The 26,147-nt window shown below is 41.7% G+C and overlaps 2 protein-coding genes across 6 annotated transcripts in view; one reads left to right on the forward strand and one right to left on the reverse strand.

Annotated features, from left to right (window-relative positions):
• The window catches only part of jazf1a (JAZF zinc finger 1a), a 38,208-nt gene extending 13,647 nt beyond the window's left edge, over positions 1-24,561 (forward strand). Inside the window, exons 2-6 of the mRNA XM_015028991.1 lie at positions 1,137-1,497; positions 11,844-11,916; positions 14,925-15,121; positions 18,024-18,193; positions 19,809-24,561. Of these exons, the coding sequence (XP_014884477.1) occupies positions 1,383-1,497; positions 11,844-11,916; positions 14,925-15,121; positions 18,024-18,193; positions 19,809-19,985 (732 nt within the window). The 5' untranslated portion in view covers positions 1,137-1,382 and the 3' untranslated portion in view covers positions 19,986-24,561. The remainder of the gene's footprint in view (positions 1-1,136; positions 1,498-11,843; positions 11,917-14,924; positions 15,122-18,023; positions 18,194-19,808) is intronic.
• tax1bp1a (Tax1 (human T-cell leukemia virus type I) binding protein 1a) overlaps positions 24,207-26,147 on the reverse strand; it is a 35,418-nt gene continuing 33,477 nt past the window's right edge. For 3 of the 5 annotated variants that reach the window (XM_015028982.1, XM_015028984.1, XM_015028981.1), the window contains one exon: positions 24,207-25,825. In XM_015028982.1, the coding sequence (XP_014884468.1) occupies positions 25,615-25,825 (211 nt within the window). In that variant the 3' untranslated portion in view covers positions 24,207-25,614. The remainder of the gene's footprint in view (positions 25,826-26,147) is intronic. The other 2 variants (XR_001424541.1, XM_015028983.1) reach the window with 2 other exon arrangements.

A 26,147-nucleotide genomic window follows, 5' to 3' on the forward strand; every position in this document is an offset into this window, starting at 1 on the left:
AGCCCCCTGTGCTAAACTCATGTTGTATTGTAGAAGGTCACCGATTATCAAATTCCCTGTGCTAAACTCATGTTGTATTGTAGAAGGTCACCGATTATCAAATTTCCATTGGTGGGTGGGAGAATATGCTACAATTGCCCTGGCGTAGATGTTTAATGTGAAACAGAAGCCCATTCGTCTTAGTGTTCCTAAATAGCAAAGACATGAGAACATGCCAGACAAGAAAGCCAGATGTGTGTTGATCTTCATAGGTCTGGAAATGGCAACAACCAAACATCTACTTGCCTACTTTGCAAGCAATAAAAAAAAAAAAACAGAAACGGTGACAAACTCGCCACTGTTAGAAGGAGACAAGGAAGGTCAAGTCAAGAAGGTAAAAAAAAAAAAAAAAAAACACTATCCAAACTTCATTTTTGGAGAATTTTCATACCAGGTTATTATTTGGCAACCTGTCCAGGGTGTATCCCACCTCTCGCCCATTGACCATAAGGGATTGAGTTGTTTTGCTGTGTCCATGTGTTTCATGAAAAGACCAATGTGGAGAAGGGGGTTGAAGTCAACTTACCTCTGTTATGACTCACCAGGCAGTGAAGTCACAGCCTTATGTCAACTGGCACCTATCTGTTAAACTACATAAGAGCATACATAACATTCAGAAATAATGTCCGAGATTATGTCGATCATTTTTCTTTGCACACTTTTTGCCACCATTTTTATAACAGGAAAAATGTCTGCAGTAAATATTCATTTTGGTATTATGGAACTAACTTGCAAAGTGTTTAATAAAGACTTTTGTTGTATTTGTTTAAAAAACTTTATAAGTCCAGTGCATAAGTTACATTACTGTATTTTTAGTAAACTAGTTACTTTAAGAAATAGATAATACATCGCAATTGATAAAACTTAACATTTTTGAGGTGATCTCCACGTTTGGCTATCTGTTTAGCAAATTAGTTATGAAAATCTAGCATCGCAAAAACAGGAAAAAAAAAGATAGTCGAGATGATTTCTCCTTGATTTTCTCATTTCCTGTTTGATGTGTACTCAGTATATCAGCAAAGCACGAACATCTGCTCCTCCAATTGTAGTGTCTTTTGGTGCCATCGGTGATTCAAGGCTGTCTCTGACTCCAACAGGTAGGCACCACCGTGACGTAGCCTGCCACCAGCCACCCTTTCCTCCCTCCACTCCCACCGTCACCGCCAGCCTCCCAGCTGCGTCCGCCGCTGTCCTGTCTGGCCGCCCCGGTGTCTGCTCCGCGCTCTGCCCCGCTCCGCTCCCAACCCCCGGACCCCTGAAGCCTGTGCCTCCTCGTTCACCATCCCGGCTCCCGGACCTACCCCCCTCTTTCCACCCGGTGAATGCGCCAGCGACCGTAAAGCATGACGGGCATCGCCGCCGCTTCTTTCTTCTCCAATTCCTGCAGGTTCGGGGGCTGCGGTCTGCAGTTTGAGTCTCTCGCCGAGCTCATCGTCCACATCGAGGACAATCACATCGGTGAGTTGGGGCCGGAGGGGGGCGGCGGAGCCATCCAGCTAGCACTGATTTGCTAGTTAGCGTCCTAGCCAGTTAGCTTAATGCAGATAGGCTCGGCTTTGCATTCCGCTATTCCTGCTGCTCCGCTCGTCGTCGAGGCTCGCAGAGCTGCTCGTTCTTCGGCAACTTGAACTTTTATTTTTATGTAACAAAATGCTTGCTTGTGTTATTTACTTGTACATTTGGTCACGATATGGGGGTTGCAGAGACAGCTGTTACTCGGCCGGAGCTTTTATAGGGCATACCTAGCATCCTGGGCAATCAGACAGCGGTTTTTCGGCTAACACACCGCTCAGCAGCAGTCTGTTTACATTTGCAGGCCTGATGCGGAGAAGCCGCAGCTCATCTAGCGGTGCTCTCAACTGAGTTGCGGAAGAGTCTATCACCCATTTTACCCGATATTTGTCGTTGAAGCGACGCCGTTTATGCTACGTCTTCTCTAAATTATTGTCATTTACAAAGACTATCACTACAGTACAAGTAACTTCTGGAATACAACTTGTTATATGATTAAGCACAAGCTTCAACTTGTTGCTCTAAATCCAAATGTTTATTTGACGTTAAGCCCCAAATTCTATGGAATGCCAAAAGTGCCACAAACAAATGCATAAGGTACTAAAATACGAATATATCAAAAATACATTTATAAATAAATAACAATTTTAAATTAATAAATATATTTATTTAGCTATATTTTTAAAATAAATATACTTAAATATACATATATTTAATCAGCCTGTTTGAAATAATTTCATAATTAATTTAATTCTGAAATATAAAATTTCAAATTGACTATGAATAAAATAATATATTATCACTAATATTATTTTTTCCATTATTTTATTTTATTTTTTAGCGTGTTTGCTTTTCTCTCATACACATATGCAATATGCACTACCTCCCAAAAAAAGTAATACTCTCCAATACTTTGGTAGATTGCCTAAAGCTTTGATTATGGCACAAACTTCATTATTTCTATAAGTTCTATAAGTGTATAATTGTCACAAGATTTATTTTCATCCAGAGTGGCATTAAGTTTTCACCAACATCTTTTAGAGGAGATCAGTTGGACAGCTGCGCAAAATTTTTCAAGCACAGCTTAAAGATTCTCAATAGGGTCTGGCCAATCCATCGCTGAAAATGATGTCTCGCACTCCTTAAACCACTTTGGCACAGTTTTAGCCTGATGAATCCTGCCATTGTCATCTTGGAATATGGCCAAGCAATCAGTGGAGAAGAAATGTATTGATAGTATAATCTGGTCATTCGGTATATTCAGGTAGCGAGCTGACCTCATTCTTTGGACACTTTGAGTCCAAAGAATGCAGTCCCAGACACAACACTGCCCCCACAGTTCTCTTTGTATTTGCATATGGAGAGGCTCTTAGCTTCGCTATTGAACAAAGCTGCGTGGCCTGCTGCTGTTATTTTACAATTTATTACACCAATGATGATCACTGAAGATTTTCTGATCGTATATCTTATGCAAAGATGATGGCTCCCACATTATCCTCCATAATGTTCAATGATGATCACTGAAGATTTTCTGATCGTATATCTTATGCAAAGATGATGGCTCCCACATTATCCTCCATAATGTGATTGGCCAGCCTGCACAGCACGTAAACCTCAGGCCAGTCAGCTTTTCACTATGCACCGACGTCCTTTTCACTTTCACATAATTAAATAAGTGAATAATTAAGTAGATCATAAACTGATACTTTAATGTCTCGTGAAATAATCTCCATTGTACATAAATGCATGCACATTACAGTTAAAAGTAATTGGCTGCAAGTTAACCGGTCATATCTTGTAATCTATTTGATGAGCTATTGCATCAGTTTTAAGCAATCTATGGTGGACAGCAAAAGAACAACTTTGAAATTTGGTAAACTTCAAAATATTTTAGTTTTCTTTTTTATTATGAATTTTGAATGCATTTCATGTTGTAATATTTACTAAAATGCTTAATGAATTATTGCTCTTAAAAAATCTTGCAGTGTAATGTATTAGTTTTTTTATTATAATTTAATTAATGAGATATATGTAAGAAGTTATTGACACTTTTAATTTGTGGTGCACCAATAAATCGGTCGACTGATTGATCAACTCCTATTTCCTTACTTCGATCAATAATCGGTTGATACTTGCATGTGAAACCGATCTTATCTGGCTCCACAAAGGTCTGAAAATCAACCACTGTCCCCTTTTGCTCTGCTTTGAGAGAGGGCTCACCGACAGACCCACCCACCAGTTCACGTGTGGACATGCATGGTTAACAATAGTCACCCCACCGTTGCAAACTCGGTGACTCTGTCACATTTTCAGTTATACAAAAATCGGTCTCGGCCAAAATCTGAATCAGCAGGTCAGGCGTGTTCAAGATTGATGGGCCAGAAAGCTGCTGTCGGTGCACCCCTACTTTTAATATCTAGAAGATGAAGCAGCCAAAAACTTGCTGATGGTAACAAAGCCATGTATGTGTCGCAACTGTGAGAAGAGGTTCAATAAATTCCTTGTTTTTAATACATACTGTAGATACGGCCTTTTCTTTCAATTATATACCAGAGAAAATGGCAATAAGTAACCTGCAGTGCTTGTTAATAATTAATTAACCTCTTCTAAATCATAGATATAGCACATAATCACCCTGCATAGCAGATTAAACATAAAACTGCCCAAAAAAGTTGCACTATGGAACCATTAATTGAGGTATAAATGGATAAAACAGTGCAGAGCGCATAGAAAAGCGAATCGGGTCTGTAATTGTTGTTTGTGGCATGCGTCCATCTTCACGAGGCCATTTGTAGGAGGTGAGGGGGTAAAATGGATGCTTCATTGAGCCAGTCTCCATGGCAACTGGCAGTCTCTACTCTATCGGGGTTGGGGGCAGCTTGTTGGCTGAGTTATGGCACACCTGCTGTCTCACTGACAAAGAGCTCTGCAGAGCCGCCAGCGGTGCCGACGACGCTCGACGGTGATGAAGGGGTATGGACTGGTCAGAAGTGCAAAAATGGGATAGACTGTCAGCGACGGTGTCTAGAAGTAAAGTGCACAGCGTTCCTCCAACTCACCAATAATCAAATTAAACATAAACGCCGGCAAATATGCATAGACGTGCTATTTTATTAGCCCACACTGCCCCAGCTGGCTCTCAGTCTGACCTTTGACTCTGACCGTCATCTGAGCAGAGCAACGATTTACTAGCCAGATCTCTTAGATTAATGAAATTTGCGTCTCTGTTCACTTTATCCCCACAGCTGGTCATCGGCAGTGTCATGAACATTTGCAATTTAATCAACGTTGCTGATGCGTCGGCGCAATCTGACAAATAAGGGGACGATTGAGGCAAGAGTGTGAGAGAGGAGGAGGTCGGTGACATCTGACTATGCCCTTTTTTTTTGGGTTCTGAAGCGGTTCAGTGGTGTGTGTGTGTGTGTGTGTGTGTGTGCGTGTGTGATCAGAATCCACCATGACATAAGCCGATTTGATCCTGACGTTCTCATTTCAGATGTCAGTGAAGCCGTTTAAAGGCGGGTGCGTAACGGATTGCAGTGATTGGAAGCCGCCGGTGCTTACGGGGATTACAAACAGGCATGCAGAAGCTGTAAATCAGTTAGTTTAGGGTTTGGCACTAAGCTCGCTTTAAAATGTGTGAAGTAGTCAAATGGGACTTAAGTCAGGGTGTAGAAATCACCGCTCAAAGATGTTTTGTCTCTGCTGCCCTCTAGTGTCAGAGCATTAGATGTGAAGCTTCTGTAAAGTCTGGGGATTTTTTTTAAATTTTCTCTGAGTAAGTAAGGAAAATCCATTCATGGCAAAGTTTTGCCTTTATCCTTTAATAGTGTTCTAAAAAAAAAGATTGACAACTCTTAACTTTGAGGCTGTAAAAGTTTGGAAACGCCTTACTTCTGCCTCTGGTTTTGAATGATCTCAGTTTTGAACTCTTGCCTTTCTTCTTATCGTTAGCCAGCAGCAAACAGCCCAAATGAACCCATTGCGCACCTTTTCGTGACAAAAAAAGGGTTAATTCAGCACTGACCTCATCCCGGCAGAGAAGATGGCAGCCGTCCAATGACATACACCTCACTCCCCCCGCCCGGTTACCCTTCGTGCTTTTTTAGATTACAGCTGGATGCTGGAGGAAACGGCTGAGGTGATCTGTGTTTACAGTGTGCGGTTTTTAGCTGTTGTTTAACGCTTCGCGCGCTGCGTCTAGGTAAGACCTGAGGAATGCGATGATGTCAGGGGCTGCCGTGCCCCTGTGCACGACTGCAGCGTGTCGTGTTCTCACCTGCACAAGTACGTACCTGCCTCTGGATCCAGCTGAGGACAGGAGGAGGAAACTGGGATTAAAGGAGTGACACTGGGAAGACGCTGGAAATCTTGAATAAATTGGGGCTTTGGTGCAGGCAAATCCCGAATACGCCACCTTTGTTGGGGCAGACTTGCACAAAGATTGGATTTTAAGCATGAAATGAGAATATTTTGAATTTTGGACAGGTGTACATGGGTGTAGATATTCAAAATGAAATAAAAAAAAATGGTTGAACTTTCGCTTAAACTAACTGAAGTATGGGGGTGGCAGCATCATGTTGTGGAGCTGTTTCACTGCAGGAGGAAATGGTATGCTTTTGAGTTTTGTGAAAGCTGAAAAGTCATGTGTGTGGGTGTGTGTGTGTGAGTGAGGCGGCCCACAAAACTGAGTTCCTCCAATTTTGTCGGGTGGAATGGGCCAGAACTCCAGCAAGGTGCTGTGAGAAACTTGTAAAAGAAAACTCAAAAGGTTTGACCCAAGTCATACACTGTAAGACAGTTGTATCTGATACTGACCAAATAATATAAACCTTTGAATTAGAAGAAAGCTACACACAAAAAATTCTAAAAAATGTCACTGTGACTAGGCTTGCTGGCATTTACAAAAATATAATTTTTTTTTTTTTGGTAATTCTAAAAACAAAACGTTTAGTCTGATTTCACTTTCAGTGAGGGAAAAAGTGTGCATGTACCTTTATTCGACGTATGTGGTTTTAAAGGTATATGTGCAGCTGCCATATTGGAATGTAAACTTGGCCTTGTCTGGCAGCCTACAGTTTTCTGTGTGTGGATTTTGACTTTGCTGTTGTTCTCCTCAAACTCGCATGCATTTCTTGACAAATGGTCATTTTGTAGACTTACCAATTTAATGGTAATATATTTACTTTCCCTGTGGCTTCAGAAAAGTATTGTTTTTAATTAAGCTCAAGCGCCCCTCTTTGCTGGGAACTCTGTTTATGGTGGCAAGCTGAACATGGTTCCTTATTTAGCCTTGTTCCCTATTGGAATTATCCATCCATCCATTTTCTGAACACCCTTGTCCCTCAGTGGGGTCAGGAGGGGTGCTGGTGCCTATCTCCAGCTAACGTTCCGGGCGAGAGGCGGGGTACATCCTGGACAGGTCGCCAGTCTGTCGCAGGGCAACACAGACACACAACCATGCGCGCACACACACACACACCTAGGGGCAATTTAGACAGACCAATTAACCTAACAGTCATGTTTTTTGGACTGTGGGAAGAAACCGGAGTACCTGGAGAAAACCCACGCATGCACAGGGAGAACATGCAAACTCCATGCAGAAAGACCGGGGCTGGGAATCGAACCCAGAACCTTCTTGCTGCACGGCAACAGCTCTACCAACTGCGCCACTGTGCAGCCCCTATTGGAATTATTTAAAGCTAAAATGTCACATACTGTTAAATTCCTCGAAAGATCCACGATCGAAATGTTTGAAGACGTCTAAATATTCGAACACTTCCAGTTTGACTTTTTTTTTTTTTTTTTTTTAATTTTTTATAAAATTGACAGTGTTCCGTTTTCTGAAAGCACACACATTAAGTAAGATTCCCTGTAGGGGGCGCCTCCTGAAAATGAATTTAATCATTTAGTCCCAGGCTCTGTTGCCAGGTCGTTTCCCATTCCACCTTGTGGAGGTGTGACACAGGAAGGCGTGCATGTGAGACTGTGCTGCTCACCATACTTCCTGAATGACCTGTAAGGGTGGAGCAGCAGGACAATTACTGGACTGGCATCTCCAACTGGAATCTGCAGACCTCCTTTTTTTTCCCACCCCACACACACACGCACACATACACACACAGGTCCCCATGCACACACCAGTCCCACACATTAGCCTTTCGGAAGTCGCAGGGCCATAGAGCCCCTGAAAAACCTCTAGGAAGTGTAATTACAGAGAAGTACAACTCCAGCTCCCCCCCTCCCCCTCCCTTCAGTCCCCCTCCTGTTCTCCAGCTCCTTCTGTCTTCTCCCTCCGTCCGGTTGCCTGCTGCTCTGGAAACACGTTAAAAGGCTCTCTGGGGCTTAATTAGCGGGCTACACAACAAGCCGTGCATTCTTGGCCTGGTTTGAACACATGCGAAGGTAAAGGCCCATGTGCACAGACCGTGACACAATTATCACGCACTAATGGTGGTGATCACCAGGGGGCAGCAGTGTTCCACTGGTACGAGTTAGATCCTGGTGTTAGGGGGGAAAAAAAGAGCATCTGTATCTGGGATTTAAAGCTTCATTTAGATTCTGATATACATGAATTATATATGTGATATAAAGCACAGACAAGCTCAAAGTGATGTTTTAAGAGTTGAGAAACTGAAGCTCTAAGATGGGATTTTTCAAATTTAAAAACTCCTAATCGTCCAGCATCAGGATCAGGAGTTTTTTTTTTCCTTTTTTAACTTCCTGTCCTGTTAGGTGAGTGGAAGTCATAAATTTGGTGAACATTTACTGCTGCTGCACCTGGTTCACTCCTTTACCACCATCCCCTCTTTCTCCACACACACATGCATAAACGCTTCATCCAGGACCCTCAGTACCTTGGGCATCCGAAATTAAAATCTTCTTTCTCGCCCACTGTTTTGTTCAGTCCCCACCCCTCCAGTACTTTATTGTTCCTGGTACTTTGAAAACTGAATCTCTGACGAAACGGTTTGGTTAATCATGTTAGACAGATTTATTTAATAATTAGATTAGAAGCAAAAACATTTATCGGAAAAAGTTTTCATGGAAACACCCAGAGGCACCAGGAAGCCTTTTACTCATTATTTGTAAAGGGCATGGTTTATCTTAAATTAAAGTTTGGACTTTAAAAGGTATCATCCAGTGGCGATTTTGTTTTAAATTTTTTTTCCCTCGCAAATGTCCACCAGAAGTAGCTTGGTAATGATGAATGAATTTACAGTAGAATTTCAGACATTTTTTTTTGTAAACCACTGATGAAAAACAAAAACTGGGAATTTTTGCTCTGCACATATTTGGGTGAGTGACATCACAACAGGCATATTATTGGAGCAGATAAGCTATCGTTGGTAACTCTGCTGCATTTTGTGTTTTTGTTGCACAAAATACAAGTAAACTCTCTTCAAAAACCCTCTGGCCAAACTTTAATTAAACTTAAGAAGTCCTTTTTTTAATTTTTAGAAAAATATTTTTTTTGTTTGACTCTGTTTTATATATATATATATATATATATATATTTTTTTTTTACAGTGATTGAAATGCTTTTAAGATGTTATCTTTTCCTTTTTTTTACAACCATTGTGAAATGCCCCTCTGGGGGCATTTATAAAGTTATCATAAATTAACTTTATTTTATTGATCTAAGTAATGTTTTATATATATATATATATATATATATAGTTTTGTAGTTTGACATTCTATTCTCCATTTTTACTATCTTTCTTATTCTTCTTTATTTTCAATTTTCCCTTTTGACTTTATCGAGAATGGCTGTTAGAAAAAAAATCAGATTGATCTGAATACATTTGATTAAAAAACATGCAAATTCAGAGGGGAGAAAAAAAAAACCCATACAGATCCACAAAGTCATTCTCAAGGAACTGGGATCACATGATGTCATCAGAGGTAGTGGCGCAAAAAGTGGGTATGCAACGCATGCAACGCATAGGGGCGCAGCACCAGAGGGGGCGCCAAAACCCCGTCTGGAGGGTGCCGATTATGCTTTCCCATACACTTCTACGCGCCTTGCGCTCCTTCACCTCACGCACATAATGAGGTAAATCTAGCGCGAGTTTCACACTTAACGTATCCTTGCCCCGGGGGAGGAGGGGGGAAGCGAGCGTATGTTTTCTACGCTGACGTTCCTTCCTGGGGAGGCGTGGGGGGGCGCCGATGTATGTTTTCGCATCCACCTGAATAATGTGCAGTTGCGCCACTGATCAGAGGCATGTGTACATAAAAGCTTTTTGGAGAGTATGTTTTAATAACATTTTTAAACAAAAATAGCAGATCAAATCCCAGAACTAATCACGGTTTGCTTTTCTCTATGTGATAAACTATATCCCAACTGTAAGTTTGCATAATTTCACAGAGAAGTTTGGCTTGCAAGCTTCTCTTGGTGACGACGTCTCACGTGTGGCACTATACGTCCAGTTGTTGCCTGCTCACGAGTGTGCAGATCACTCTGGTGTTGAGCAGCGGCTATGATGGCTAAAGCTCGGCCATAAAATACTTTGAGAGACCACCTCTGTGGACCACCTCCCTTTTTTAAGAGTGTACAAACGTCTTTGTGTTCGCAAATCCATAAGCTGCTCCTTTCGTCTCCCCTGGCTTTGCTCCTTCTCTTTTGGGGAGTTGCGGTTTGTTGTTGTTGTGCAGCGGAAACAGCAGAAGGGTGTGCGTCTTTCCTTGCCCTGTTGTTTGCTGGTCCTCTTTGGTGTTCTCTTGCATTGTGGGAAGTCTGCATTTTTTTAATTATGAGGTGTGAAAGCCTGAAAACCAAATGGGTGTGAAGGCCAGCACACAAAGCGGTGGGATTAGTTGGAAGGAGCATCCAGGCGTTCTCAGATTTAGATTGCGATACATCTGCAAGCCATTAGATATGCAGCTAGAAAACGGTCCTAAAGTGCTGCACAAAAGTGTTGATACTCGTTTAGGTTTTTTTTTTTTTTTTTTCCATTTTATGTTACGACATGAAAATCACTGTACTTTAGTGGAATTTTATGTGATTGGCGGCGAAACAAAGTTGTGTATAATTGTGACCTGGAAAGAAAGTGAAAAGTGGTTTGGACTTTTGTTGTGAATTGGCACTTTATAAATAAACCAAATTGAATTTTTTATATAAAAATTCTATAAAATCAATGAATAAATCTGAAAAGTGTGGCGTTCATTTGTATTCAGCCTGTCTAAGTCAAGCTACATACATGTTGAGAAAGATATTTTTTGCTATTTCACATTACAAAATGGCTTCGACTCTCTCCGATTGCTACAAACGATCCCTTTTATGTGATTCTGGACTTTGACTGGACCATTTTAACATAGCCGTATGCTTGAGCTAAATTACTGCATTGTCCCTCTGGCTGTGCTTAGAGTCTCGGCACTGCTCTCTTTATATAACCATGTCTTACCAACTTCCTTCTCCCCACCGCATGATAGTCCCGTCTCCATACTTTGCTGTGCAGGTGTTATTTGTTCGATAAAATTGTCAATTTACTTTTTTTCTTTCGGTGCATATATATATATTTGCCACTTGTTTTTAAATTTTATTTTTTTTTAAAAAATCTTGATAACCATGTGTAACTTTCTTTCAATTTTCAAGTGCACATTTCTTTATGTTGGCCTACTGCATAAAATCATAGTAAAAACATTAACTAGAGGGTGTAACATGGCAACACATGAACACAAATGCCTTGTTGGCTGTAAATAGTTAAACTCACCTAATTGTTTTAAACTTGGCTCCGGTTTTGAATGTTCCCCCGCTGAACACTTGATGGCACTGGCAGTTCACAGTTGCAAGCCACCAGCAGTGAGTTCCTGCACACACGCTCCTGTTTTCCAAGGATCAGGAGGCTGGACTTTGAAGTTAACAGTGCCAGCCTCAGGCACAGGAAGTTGCCTACTGTTGTGTTACTGACTTAGCAAGTCCGTTGGGGAGGAGGAGGAGAGGGTTAAAAAAAAAAAAAAGCCTGAGCACGCCTGTTGACTAATACACCACACATTCATCACTGACTCCTAGCAGTCGCTCCGACTTTCCTCTTTGTCATATTTTGGCAGCCAGCGTATCTCATGAGAAGGAGAGGGGGAAAGACATTGCTTTTAAATAAAGAGTATTGATTCACTGTTTAATGAAAGTACATGACATTAATCCGTCATAGTTGTACATTAATACAGTAAAGCCTTTGTGGTAAACCTCCAGTTATCTCCAGAGCGTGCCTGGGAGGGAGAATTAATTGATGAGAGTGTTCCTTCGGGAGCAGGGGCGATTAATCCAATCTGTCCTTTTTCTGCCGCAGACACAGATCCGCGGGTTCTGGAGAAGCAGGAGCAACAGCAGCCCACCTACCTGGCCCTAAGCTACATCAACAGGTACGCACAGTCAATTACTCAAGCGCGCATCTAAAGAGGGCAGCATCGCTCCACTGTGAGAAATCGGCACTCATGCGTGCACTCATGTGACTTGGGAGATCTCGGATGAGTTATGTCTTCCCATAGCACTGACTCATCCACAAAACGAGCGCACAAAACCACACGAGATAATCGCTCTTGGCTCCCCAAGCTGCCAGAGGCAGCATTTCAGGCTGCTTGTGTTTGTGTGTGTTTTTTAGTTTTTCTTAGTTGTTTTTTTTTTCTTTGTTTTGTGTGTGTGTGTGGTGAACCAAACTGTCACATCACACTTAATACCCCATCAAATTACTACAAGATGCAACTCTGAGTAGATTGTGATAAGACAAAGGAGCGCAGACGAGGGAGGTTTGTTTTCAGTCATAATTGCTCCAGCGGTGAGATCGTAAATGTCATCAGTATTTATTGTTCGTGGTGTCAGGACGGCTCATTCAGTGGCTCAGTTTTGTTTTATGGCAAAATATGTGGTTGTCTCAAGGTAAAAGCAGAAAGGGAGATGAGATAAAGGCCTCCAAGCTGTAGCTGTTGTAACAGATGGAAAGAAAAAAAAAAGTAAATCAAAGCGTACAACCAGCTGGAATATGGAGGAATTTGTTATTGGTATTTGGACGTCATGTACGTGTTCCCACCAATGGGTTGCTGGGGGCGGGGAGGACAACAGACTAACAAACGCGCCCACCTCTCCCATCTGCACGTGTATGGTTAATAATAGTCGCCCCACAGTTGCAAACCTAGTAACATTTTATTTGCTATACTTTGCATAAAAAAAGTTTTTCATATGGCCAAAATGAGAATCAGCAAGTCAGGCTTTTTTTAAAATCAGCAATGGGCCAGAAAATTGCAATCGGTGCACCAGTTCTTTCAATTATACAAATCACTAAATTGGTTGTTCAAAGGATCAACAATTAACACCATATATCTATATAGGTTTTGAATATGTCTACCTATTGGACATACAATTCCTATGGAAAAAAACTTGAAAAATTTATGTATTCATCTTATATGTACTGTATTTACACCTCTCTTAATTTCTATATTTCTTTTTCATCTTTCAATCTTTACCAACACTCTCTTTCTCTAACTATCTTGTATTTCCTTGCGAAACTCAGCATTATACAGTTAAGAGGAGTATTTCCCCTCTGACAGCCAAACCACGTCAAAAGTGTTTTATTCGGTGATTGACTGGATATTTGCTGAGTGTCGGGGCATGAACCACTTGGCCTATTTTGTATACTGGGACCTACGCCATTATGTAGCTGGCGGAGAGTTACGTCTGCTGCCACGTGCAGGTTAGTAAAGGCTAGCCTACATGCGCCTCTGAAAGTTAGGCTTGAGCGCGCTGTGTTATATTTGACCCGCACGTTGGTGCGGTGTTCTCCCAAAATTAACCCGCACAGAGGGATCATGTAAATGCAATTAAAGTAAAATAATTTCATAAATTGTGGCATTTTACAGCACTCGCCAAAAGTTTTAAAAAATCCGACGTTTAATTTGCGTTCAGTGATTAAAATTTTTGTGGCTTGAGAAAAATATGCGGTTTGGATTACTGTTCTGCTGAAAGACCTACCGATGACCCATTTTCAGTTATCTGGCACAATAGTGGAACATTTTAAATAAAACTTTGGTGAACTTCACCTGATTTTTATTTTGAAGTGTCCTGATTTTTAATCCAAAAGACTCTCTACCTTACTTCACAGAACGCATGAGGTGCTTTTGCATATCATGATTTTGTTTATCCTACATCCACCTGGAGCGTGTTGTTGCTGAAAATCTCCTGAAATGTTGTCATCTGACCAGAGTACATGATTACAGATCAAATGAAAAGCATGTGAATACTCTGATCAACGTAAAAAGTAAGACAGAAATAGCAAAGAAGTTTCTGTAGGAGCTGCTATGGGTGTCAGTGTGGTTCTCGTAGTCTTATTTAAAACAGTGCTTGTTTTAAATGTTTTTTTTTTCTTCCACCAACTCAAAAAGAGACTAAATTAAAAGCTGAAAGTTCTAAACCTTTCAGAAAACCTATAAACACATCCGTCGGAAACTTGCATAATGCTTTAACTTAAAATCCATTGCCCCCAGCTGGGAGTAAACATATCTTTAGTGTCTATAAGAGATGATCAGGAACAGATAGCAATGGTTTTACAACTTAACTATATGCTCATACGATAATTCATCACTGATTTACGTGGACTCAGGGTATTTCTGTCTCGAAACACATGTATATGGTTAGAGCATTAACCTGGCGGAGATCTTACTCAATGTGAAACCAATGAGGCCATTATGAATGAAAAACAAGGTCATGTAGCTGTTTGTTATGCTATGTCTTTAGATATGCCTATTATAAAAGCATTTATGTACATCTGGTCAGCCACACCCGTCGTGGCGTTTTGTTGGGACTTTAAACCTACATTGTGTAGTTCATAAATGCGTGTTACATAGTTTGAATAATTATTTTTTCTAGAATTATAAAGTCATGAGGGAGCTCTTTCGTTCCACTTCACAACAATGCTCTACTTTGTGTTGATCTGTAGCATAAAATCCAAAGAAATGCATTGAATTGTGTGACTGTACCAGACGAAAATATGAAAAAAGTTGTCGCTATACAACTCTATACATATAAAGTCGTGTTCGGTAAATTAGAATGTACGTCCCAATGAGTCCCGTGTCAGATTAAAGTACCCTTTGAAAATAACCTCAAGAAGGTATTAAACATACTTTTCATGAAGCCCAGGTTTTTTTTTTTTTTAAGTTTATGTTTTTGCTCTACTCTGATGTCATGTTTTCATTAACTGTTAGCAGAAAATCATTATCCCTTATTGATAAATCTACTTTTCAATAAAACTCAAATTTTCTGAACGGATCTGTATTTGTGGGAATGTGTAAACGTTTTGCAATGCCGGGGTTGCGAGTTAGCAGATTTTCAAGAATAAGAAAAAAAACCCACGATTTGGTGAACCTTTGTGTGTCCTCAGGTTCATGACAGACGCAGCACGCCGCGAGCAGGAGACCATGAAGAAGAAGGCCACGCCCAAGCTGTCCCTGTCGATCACAGGCGGCATGTCCCGGAACAGCACGGCCACGCCGCCGCGCCACACCAGCGGCAACCTGACCCCTCCCGTCACGCCCCCCATCACCCCTTCCTCCTCGTTCCGCAGCAGCACGCCTACAGGTACGGCACGGCACGGAGCGGAAGGACGAACTGGTTGCTCGCGATGACAACGGACTGAGGCACGCAAAATCGTCCCTTTGGGCAGTTCACACTCAGACTTCTGGTTACGCTATAGGGAGCTCGTAACGTTAGAGGAATGCGGCTCAACCGACGACGCCGCATTAGTCAGAAAGCAGAGCTTTTGCAATGCGTGATGACCTTTAATCATTGCAGCTTAAAGAAATGATTTGCCGTCATTAAAAGCAGCCAGATTGAAACTCTGGAGCAGGAGAAGTCTGCGGTCAGGGTGGAAAGAAGAAAAGCCAACCGCTATCTGCTGCAGAGGTGTGCGTGTTGTTTGTGAGCCAGCTTTAGTGGCTCCTGCAGCGAGCGAAGCAGTCAACACTTTGCTAATTACACAGCAGCTGGCCTGCTCTGCGCTCGCATCGGGGCTGAGTGTTGCACAGCCCAGGAGCAGATGTCTAATTCCAGGCCGAGCGGGTCCAAGCGCAGCGTTAGGTCTGCGATTACACACCGACACGCACGAACCCACACCCTCTTTCAACATGTGCCAAGGTGCCATCCACTTCCTCATGCTGAGGTGCAGCATTTCCTGTTCCATGGTGGTGGTGGTGGGGGGAGGTTCACTGGGTCTGTATGTTTGTGTGGCTGGATGTTTCAGGTATTCAGATGCATCTGCGTGTGTGTGTGTGTGTGTGGAAATGGAATGTTGTGCACTGAGTAAAGCGTTTTTTTCCAAGCTGAGCAGTAGGGGATCCCTCCCACTTAATGATCCCTTTTTCTGTGGGTGTGAGTGCCTGTGAGGTAAAATGCAGAGAATGGCAGACACCACATTTGTTTTTCCTACTCGTGAGCAAAAGTAACATCTGAACGCAGAGAGTATTGCTAAGAAAGAGTCACACGCATAACCATTTAGGATGCCTTAAATGTGTGTAAAAAAACAAAGCAAATGCAAATTCTTGATTTTTTTTAAAAAAATTTTTGTACTAAAATTTTTGAAAACTACTTTCTGTCTTGCTAAAGTATTTATTCCCCTTGCTCTTTTCTAAAATGTTCCCCCTTGACAACCATAAATCTCATTCTGTTTTTTGACAGGGTTCTGTCTGATCACAGATCCTGACCTACCGAGTCTGATTTTGGCCGATACCGACTTTTTCTTTTTGTCTGAAAAGTCGCTAAGTACAGTGATAAAAATTGCTAAGTTGGCAACAGTGGGGTGACTTGGCTGACTGGTGGCAACTGGGGTGATTTAAAGACCTATTCAAGATTCAAGATACTTTGTCATTCACATCACGTATCACATGAGGTGGAACGAAATTGAGAGTCACAGCCCCAGTTACATCCAAATATAAAAATATAAATATAAAAATATAAAATATAAAAATATAAAGTCGCTACAAGAGCACAATATTATAGGTAGGAAAAGTGTATAGCTAAGAGCAGTGCAATAAGGGAGGACGATGGGAGTTTAAGAGTCGCACAGCTTCTGGTATGAAGCTGTTTCTCAGTCTGGTTGTCCTGCATTTGATGCTCCGCAACCTCCTACCTGAGGGGAGCGGGACAAGAAGTGAGTGTGCTGGGTGAGTAGGGTCCTTCATGATGCAGGAAGCATCGCAGAGGAAGATGAGATCGCTTTTCGATTAACCCTTTTAGACCCGAATTTCAAACGTCTGCCTATATAAATCTTCCTTATTTTAATTGTAAGTAGTTATTTAAATGTCCTGTGAGATGATATACTTACCCATGTACCCATAACAACTGGAACTTTCAATATCCAACAAGTCATTTTCACAATTTACCGTCTATTAAACGAGTGCCCCCCGGATTAATTTCACTCGCTGCAGCTGCAGCTGTGAAATTACCGTAATAACCCGATATTGGCTGGAAAGTGCAACGTCTCCCCTTTCAGAAACCGTTGGAATTTTTCAGATAGCGCCAAGTGTGGTGGAATTACGGTACTGCAAATGTTTACATGTCGGCGGCGACAGGTTCGGTTCTAGAAGGGTTAAAGTGTCGGCCGATCGGAGATTTCCCAAAAATAAGAAAATTGGGGCCGTTAATTTCATTGGAACTTTTTGCGATGGGCCAACACAAAGCAGTGCATAAATATACGATGGATGAAGGAAAAACCAAAATTCCAAAAAAAAAAATAAAAAATCTTGTACGAATTGAAATCTGAAAAGTGTGGCAGGCTTTTTAATGCGCTCTCCCTGAATGAACACTTTGTAGAACTGCGTTACGTGCAACAACCAAGTGACGAGACTAAAATTTATGCTAAATATTTCTCTGACTCTCTCAGAATTAATTGTCTGTAATCATGACTTTTCGCATCTTGCCATAGGTTCTTAACTGGACTTTGACTAGACCATTCTGACACAGAAATATGCTTTGGCTTAAACCATTTCCTTGCAGCTTCCTGTGTTCTGCTCCATTTATCTTCCCACCAGCTTCAACCAACTTCCTTGTTGCATACCCACAGCATGATGCTGTCACCCACAATTAGTCACCATGGGGAAAGTTCTGGCTTCATTTGACCAGAGTACCTCCCTGCCATGGTTTGTGGCCAGCTTTACGGCCACAAATCATGGGAGGAAAAATTAGGAAAAATGCCCTAAATGCTGAAAAGGTAATTAAAAATCTCCCAAAGCATGACGCTACCACCAGCGCCATGGAGTTTGAGTTTCCCATCAAACAGTAACATTTGACGCGTTGGAAAGCGCTGAATTTCATTTGTGCTTGGCAGGGTAAAAGGGGCTCAGTACAGATTCTCTCCTCCAACATTAAAACCCCGACCCAGGCTTGTGCTTGCAACATGACTAAATGTGAGAACTTCAGTGAAGCCACCCCATCGTGTTCCATCTGTGTGATAACAAATGTTTTTCTTGTTTCCCGGTGGCTCCAGGCAGCGAGTATGACGAAGAGGAGGTAGACTACGAGGAGTCGGACAGCGACGAGTCGTGGACCACAGAAAGCGCCATCAGCTCCGAGTCCATTCTGAGCTCCATGTGCATGAACGGGGGAGAGGAGAAGCCGTTCGCCTGCCCCGTCCCCGGGTGTAAAAAGAGATACAAGGTGAGGTTAGATTCACAAGTCAGGCCCCCGCCATAGGACATGAGCTCTCTGCCGCGATTGCATCTACACTGCTGCTTTTGTTTGGGTATCACATGTCGGGACAGATCGCTTGGAAAGAACCCAGCATAAATCCAGGCTGTCCTGATTGGAATCAGCGTTAAATATATGATGGTGCATTTGCTTTGGTTGATATTTATCGCAGCTCGTAACAAGAGCCCTCATTCAGCCTGCTGTCTCGGCGTCTAAATTAATAGACAGTGTTGGATATTACTCTTTTGTGCCCCATTAAGATCGGGGGAGTGGGGGGGCGAAGTGGGAAAATCCTTATCTGGGTACTGAAATGGCCCTCTAGAGCTAATCGGCATTACCTCACCGCCACTAAGCTAGAAGAAATGAGTTTAACATGTTTTCTTCTTCTAATTAAATATTTTTTGGCTGATTTTGGGAACATTTCCATGGTGATAAAGCAACACTGGGAGGAAATTAGTTGTCAGGCAGTTAAATTTACTTGCTCTGTTATTTGAGGACAAGTCGGTGGTAATTCTCCTTCTATTTGGATCTCTGAGAGGAGACATGCTGGGTATGAGTCAAAAGAGTTTGTAATAGCAACACATTTTTTTTTATTTTATAAGGATATTAATGTAATGCATCTACACAGCAAAGTGTGTTATTGTGAAGTGAAGTTTCACGTTTTGGTATATCTTGTGTTAGAACGGCCCAAATCCAATTGGGAGTTTTTCTAAAAAGTCTTGGTGATCTTTAGACTGAGCTATTTGGGGGGGGGGATCAGATATCATCTTCACTCAAACTCACTTGGGGATTATTGAGTTAAGGAGGAAGAGACTGCAGAACGGGCCTAGAAAAAAACCCAAGCCGATCCCGTCGGCGTTGTGTCCGAGCCCGAGCCAACAGGACATATTATTTTAATTAAGATTTAACTGTTGTTTCCAGACCACCATTTGAGTAAGCACTGAACAACAGCAGTAAACATCTTCCAGTTCCGTTTTGTTGCTTGTTGTAACCGCATGGCGAGTCAAGTACAAATCATTTGTGACGATGTGTGATTGATAGCAAAACGAGGCTGCGTGCGCATTTATTGTACGCTGCACTTGTTACTGTCTAATGAACCTCAACACCTTACTGTCTTTCTTTCCTCAACAGTGTGAGCTGTCCACTCCTCTATTTAAACTATAATAAGTAGATTAATGCAACTTTATGTTGTCACCTGCCTAAAATAATGGCCTAAGTGGGGAAAAAAAGTGTATCGCCAGCCCTTTCTTTCTAAAAGGTGCTTTAGACAGACTCGGTCCAAAACCCTAAACTCTTTGAGGAAATACAAATTCATGGCACTCTTCTGCCATTTTCATTCATGTAAATTTCTGGAAACCTCGTCCCCTTTTCCATTTCTATTTCAACTTCAGAGTCTTGGTGTGTGATTTAAAATTATCTAGCCTTTATTGGTATTAATGTAGCCACATATTTTAGAATTTCAGTCTATATTTAGCCTCGTATTAACACGATTGGCTTAGAGAAGCAAACTTGTTTCATTTGTAACGAAGCTAACCGGTCAAATCTTTCTGTGTGCCCTTCCTGCCTCGTCCTCGTCGTCGACCAGAATGTGAATGGCATCAAATACCACGCCAAGAACGGCCACCGCACACAGATCCGTGTGAGGAAGCCCTTCAAGTGTCGCTGCGGCAAGAGCTACAAGACGTCGCAGGGCCTGAGGCACCACACCATCAACTTCCACCCGCCCGTCTCCACGGAGATCCTCCGCAAGATTCAAGGCTAGAGTCCTGCGCTACCAGTCAGCTACCCCCGAAACATTAGCCCTGTCCTGACTCTCCTCATCCATCCCAAACACTAAAGGATCAAGTGCATGCTTTAAGTTGTTTTTATTGTGTCCCTTTTTTTTTTTTTTTTTTATATCCATCTTTGCGTTCTTCTTTTGCCCTATCCACGTATTATCACTTGTATTTTTGGGGAAAAAAACTAACTATGTATCTTTGTAGTATTTTTTTTTTTATTGATGTACATTTGCACATTCGTATATGCTATCATTTTTTTATTTTTATTTTTTTCCTCAACTGTTTTACTTGCATAAGGTGCTAACTGTAAAAAACAGCAAGAAAAGACAAAAAACAAATGAAAGAAAAGCGGAAAAGTAGTGGGAAAAGGAAGCGCGAGCGACTCCTGCCCTTTTATTTTAATTTTTTTTTTATTTAATTTTTTTGTTTTTCCTCCCGCTCATCTCTGAGCGGGAGGAACGAGAGCCGGGCTGTTTCGAACGCGCCGCGTCCGCTCGCTGCAGAGTCCCCGCCGAGCTTAGGTCTGTGCCTTCACAGCTACTTCTGGGAGTTTAAGAGCAAGAGTTAAGTTATACTTAGAACAGATATATTGATATATAAACAACAGACAAATATGTATGTGTACATAAAAAAAAAGTATAAAAGTATTCATGAGCATATTCATAGTTATTTTATTTTGAAGCTTTATTTTATATATATTTTTTGCCAGTGTTTTAGAGGTAGTGTTGTTTTTTTTGGGTTTTTTTAAGTGTTCATACTTACAGCACATTCTCATTCACTGACGGCCCTGGTAAGGATGGGTAGAAAGCCTTCAGGTGACCAAGCCTTCTTTTGCAGCAGCATAATCTCTTAGACAAATGCAGACATTTCTGAACTTTTAATCCAAGTAGTTATTTAGTGGGGGGGAAAAAAGAAAAAAAAAAGTCTCATATTGAGAAATATTTGTTTACAAAATCACCCTTGCTGCACTTATTAGCACCAATGCTGTATGCTATGCTGCCCTCCCTTCAATAATGTTTCACTTTTTCAGGTTATTATCCCATTGATAATCTAGTTTTAGATTTTATGGCAAACTTGAGAAATATTTATTTATGACGTCATGTGCTCAACAAGGTTACCGTAGTGACTGTTTCAGGCCAGACCCACAGAGATTTTCTGGTGTTGAGGAGCCCAATCTTGGTCTCATCTGACCCACTAGATGAGTCCCAAACAAACCTGTCAGCATGTAGATGCCTCCTAGTGGTCGTTAGGGAGACTTGATTGCCATTTATTTGCAGTAGAATAGACAGTAAATGGGCAGAGAGAGAAGCGGCAAAGAACCCCAGACGGCCGCGTCGCAGATTGAATCAGGATTGCACCGATTGCAGTTTTCTGGCCGATGACCAATCTTTAAAAAGCCTGACCAGCTGACTGGGATTATGGGCCACTACCAATTTTTTTATTTATTTTTTTGACTGAAAAGTTGCTACATATAGCAACAAAGTTGCCAAGTTAGTAACAGCGGGGCGAGTATTGTTAACTGCACATGTGCAGAAGTAACCTAGTGGGACAGCAGCTGATTTTCAGACCTTTTCAGGGGTAGATAAGATCAGTTTCTCATGTTAAGTACTGGCTGATCGTCCTAAATTAAGAAAATTGGGGAAGATTTATTGGTGCACCTGTAGTTTGAGTCCAGTTCCAGATGCATTAGTTGACTTGATTATGGGTCTAGGCGAGTTCAGGAGAAAAGCTGCTGTCTTCTAGCCATTTCCTGACTTTTTGAGATTTTCACATGAAATTGCATGTTCTCTTGTCGTTCCCATTTTGAAGAGTAGCTAATGGTGTCATTACTTTTTCCCCCCATCCCCAGGAAATCGAGGATAACTAAATAAAAGTTCAACACTAGTAAGCATAAAACAGTGAAGCGTGAATTACGAAAATGCTACATTATTTATTGTATAGGAGTGCCAATAATTATGGATTTTGTTAGTAGTCCTCGCCTAACGTGTTTTTGTGCCCCCCCTCCACCCCCCGAATGAACCTACTCAGATTAAAGGGTGGATTCTGCTAAAAAAAATAAAATTACGCTGCTGCTGCAATAAAAGCTGAATGTCTCTAAAGGCTTTTTCCGTTTCACTATCGGAGGCACTTGATTTCTGTGTGCTGTATTTTGCTGATGTTCTCTTTTTTTTTTATTCCTTCATTTTACACATTCTAAGACATTATTTTTTAACGTCGATCAGGAAGAGAGACCACGGCCCACGGCCGATGTTTGAAGCCACGTCGAGCCATTCAGCATTTCCCTCGCTCATAGTGCCAGAGCTGCCGCTCCACTCGCTCGGCCTCGGAAAGCAGGCCGAGCATCATATAATGTATTCCAGTTGCCAAGAGCTTTTGTTTTTTTTTTTGTTTTGTTTTTGTTTCCATGATCGTTGCCAACAGCTCTCCACTGCCAAACATTGACCATACCATGTGCCTGATGGGAGGGAGAAACGGGAGGTGGGTGGGGGGGGTGTGAATGATAGCGGTTTTACGGTGGAGGTCGCCAAAAGAAGTGTGGCAACGATTTCTCTTGTTCATCGCGCCTCCAAAGTGTGCATGGATGAATGTCTTCATGCATGCTTTCAGAAAAAAAATAATAAAATAGAAGAGGTTACATTTGTATTTAAGAGATTATCATCTACAACTTGTCTGTGTGTGTTGTAGAGAGCAGCATTCCAGTCCGTCTGTATGTGTGTGTGTGTTTTTTCCAAGCAGTGTCTTCATCAGCATAGGGAAGTGTTCCTGTACGTGTGTGTTTATCAGTGGTCGGGTGTTTTCACGTTTCTTTTGCCGGATCGACTCAAGGGACCGGATTGTCACGCTCTCTCGTGTTTTACTCTCAATTACCAGGGTCGAGCAATGCAGACTCGATCGTTCCTCTCATACAGACTTTATATTCCAGTCAAGGCTCCGAGTTTGAGCCGCTTCTCTTCTTCTTCTTCTTCTTCTTCTTTATGGATTCCAACGACACGCACTCCAAATCCTCCTGTTTGCAAGTTTCTTTTGGTCCAGCTCCGGGTCACGCCACCCGCCTATACTAACTGATATACTGTCACTTGGTGCGCTGCTGGATGACCAAGCACAAGTCTGCGACGACAGACTGGAGGAAGTAGAGCGGCGGGCGTATGCAGAAGAGGACTCGGGGACTCGGGAAGAGTTCAGTATACCATGTACAGTGAATGTAATGTAACACGTGTCTGTCGTCAAGTGCTTTTAAATTATATTTTCGTATGTAACGTGGAGACCAACGTTTCCTTTTTGTATGGGAGGTTTAAACAGGTTCTGAGGAAGAATAAGTTGTAGGTGATGTCAAACTGTCTTTCTCTATATAAATATATAAAAAAAAAACCCAAGCTGCTTCAATGTAAATGACTGAAAAAAAAAAACAGCAAAATAAAGTGAAAACCCCCCCACAGCTCAGACTCGTTTGCTTTTTGCTTCCCCGAATAAAGAAAAAAGAGCAACAGTCACGTTCATTTAGACGAGCGTAATTTATTCTTAAAGATCTTTTCAGTGCACACTTACACTAATTTCCAGACATTCTCACATGAGATTAGCGTTGGGACATGAGACGTACACAAAAAGGGGGCCGCACTCCTTGAACCTTTTCCCATCGCAAAAGTAAACTATGTGTTTTTTTTTTTTTTTGTTTGTTTTTTTTTTTTGTGGTCACTTTTGGGGATTTTAAGTGATCGACCAACGCAAGGCAGAGCAGAATTGCGGCATTTATGTACAGCCCCATTTACTTTGCTACCTCTAAATGAAGTACAGAAAATGATCCAGTCAGAAGAGACAAAACTTCAATGTTTCGACCTGCATGGAAAACCGAGATTCCCCCAGAACACACCGTCCCCCATGGTGAAACATGGTTGTGTCAGCATCATGCTGAGGGATTTTTTATACCTATTAGGAAAACACAGGATTGTGATACTACTAGGGACGCATCAACAACTATGTCGGCTGATGCTAGTCATTTTTTTTTAAAGTATCGGTCCGGTAAGATAGACTGGGCCGATATTAGCAGCTGATGTTTATTCAGATTTACCGTTTCTGTTTCATCAGGAGGTTGACGTTGTTGTATTTGTCCAGTCGTGTGAGGCATTACAGCAGCACAAATATTTGATATCAACTTCGGCCCAAATTTTCATATCGGTGCATCCGTAAAATTCCTGGATGGGTTTTTGCATTTGTTTCCCACAACTCTTCAGTCCAGTGTTCACTGAAGGAAGGAAAATACTATTTTCTTTCTGCTTCACAATTATGTGCTACGTTTTATTAATCACATAAAATCCCCCTTCCAAAAAATACATTAAAGTTTGTGCAAAATGTGGAAAAGTTTAAGGTGAGTGAGTACTTTTTTATTTATTTATTTATTTATTTTTTTGCAAGACGTTATAGTTTGTGAAGCCCTGGATGCAACACTGTTAACACTGCTGTAACAAGAAATTAAAAGACACGAAGCTCAAAACACACATTTAGATGTTATGAGGGCAAACAGACCTGCACACAAAGCCGCGACCTCTTCACAGTTCTAAGCTTAAAAAAAAAAAAAAAAAATCAATTAAAGTGTCTATTGACTGGAAACATCCACCACCGCCGCTTCGTGATTGACCTGTGAGAAAGTGCACCACAGGAAGTGAACCGTCCCCGATCCCGTCGTTTCATTGAGGAAGATGAAGAAGGGTGACAGCTTGATGACAGTAAATCGCCACCAGTCTTCTATATACAGTACATTCGGAATAAAGCCTTGTTTAGTGCAGTCCGGGAGAACGTAGTGCTGTTTTTTTTTTTTTTTCATTTTTCTTTTTTTGTTCCGACAATCTGACATCTTTGCAAAACACTCATACAGACAACAGGAAAAATAAAGAGAGAATCTTTACACATTCAAGTGTCTCACTCTGCATTTACACTTTTGTCGAGCTTTAAATTCAACTAAAAGATGATGCTTTTGGCTGCCGGTACGGCAAACATGACACTGTTAGCGTTATGCTTCCGCAAAAAAAAAAAAAAAAAAAAAATTCTAATTGTTTTGGCAGAAAAATAGTCTCTCGTAAACTAGAAAAATCAAACCTTAATTTTTGCTTTGATACGTTTTACCAGATTCTAAGGCTTATTAAACATTTTTACAAGGACAGGGAACCATGTGGAGGGTGTATTAACTTTCTTAGATTTAGCTCTGGAGTTAAATCTAAGCTGTTGTTTTTTTTTTTTGGATTTTCTTTTTCCTCCCCAAAACCACAGCTTTTGACTTTTTTAACAACTACCTCAGTTAACGGGAGGGGATTTTGTGATTCAGAACATAAACATGCTCTTTAAGAGGTGCTTCATTGGGGAAAATAAAACTAAAAAGCCGTGACACTTTTGCCAAATTCTGCCTCACTCGCTGTTCCTTTTGAATGAATGTTTATGCACATCCACACCTTTCAGTCCGTTACCCGCTCACAATTACCTTCTTGCAAACCATTTAGATCGCACAAAAAAAAAAAAAGAATAAAAAAAAGTGCTAAATATCGCATAATTAACGAAATAAAGCAATACCTTGACGACGTACGCGTACCTACGCGGCGTGTCGGAATTCGCCGCTTCGCCCCCTCACTCGATCTGCTCGAAGTTGAGGACGTTGCCGTCGAAGTGCGTGAGGACGTGCCTCTCGAAGAGCTGCTGCTGGCAGTTGAGGGGGAACTGCTCGGAGCAGACGGGGCACACCTTCCAGTGGCTCTCCACGTGCTGCTCGAAGCTGCGCTGCTCAAAGTGTGGCGGGAAGATCACCTCGCACAGCGGGCAGCGCTTGTGGACGTCCGTACTGCAGACGGAGGGAGGAAAAAAAAAAACGGAAAGGGCGTCATCTCAAAAATTGAGAATAGAAAACTAAAAAGGTATCGCCTTTTAATCAAAATATTCTCAGTTATTCCCTCATCAGGAGTGTTGCCTTGATTCTTTCATGCATGTTTGAGAAATCCTTTAATCTCCCATGGCAACTACTCAGCTGTGCAAAACGGTTGGAGGTGCCGAAGGTGCATTTTCTCATCCTTTCCGCCTGTGAGCAGCAGTTTCTAGCTTTTGGCTGACAAAGCAGCAACCCCCCCCCCCCCAAGGGGGCCCCATTTTAAAGCATTAAAATAGTA

Source organism: Poecilia latipinna, unplaced genomic scaffold, assembly GCF_001443285.1.
Source record: "Poecilia latipinna isolate Pla-1442-1.1 unplaced genomic scaffold, P_latipinna-1.0 Scaffold141, whole genome shotgun sequence".
Lineage (NCBI taxonomy): Eukaryota > Metazoa > Chordata > Actinopteri > Cyprinodontiformes > Poeciliidae > Poecilia > Poecilia latipinna.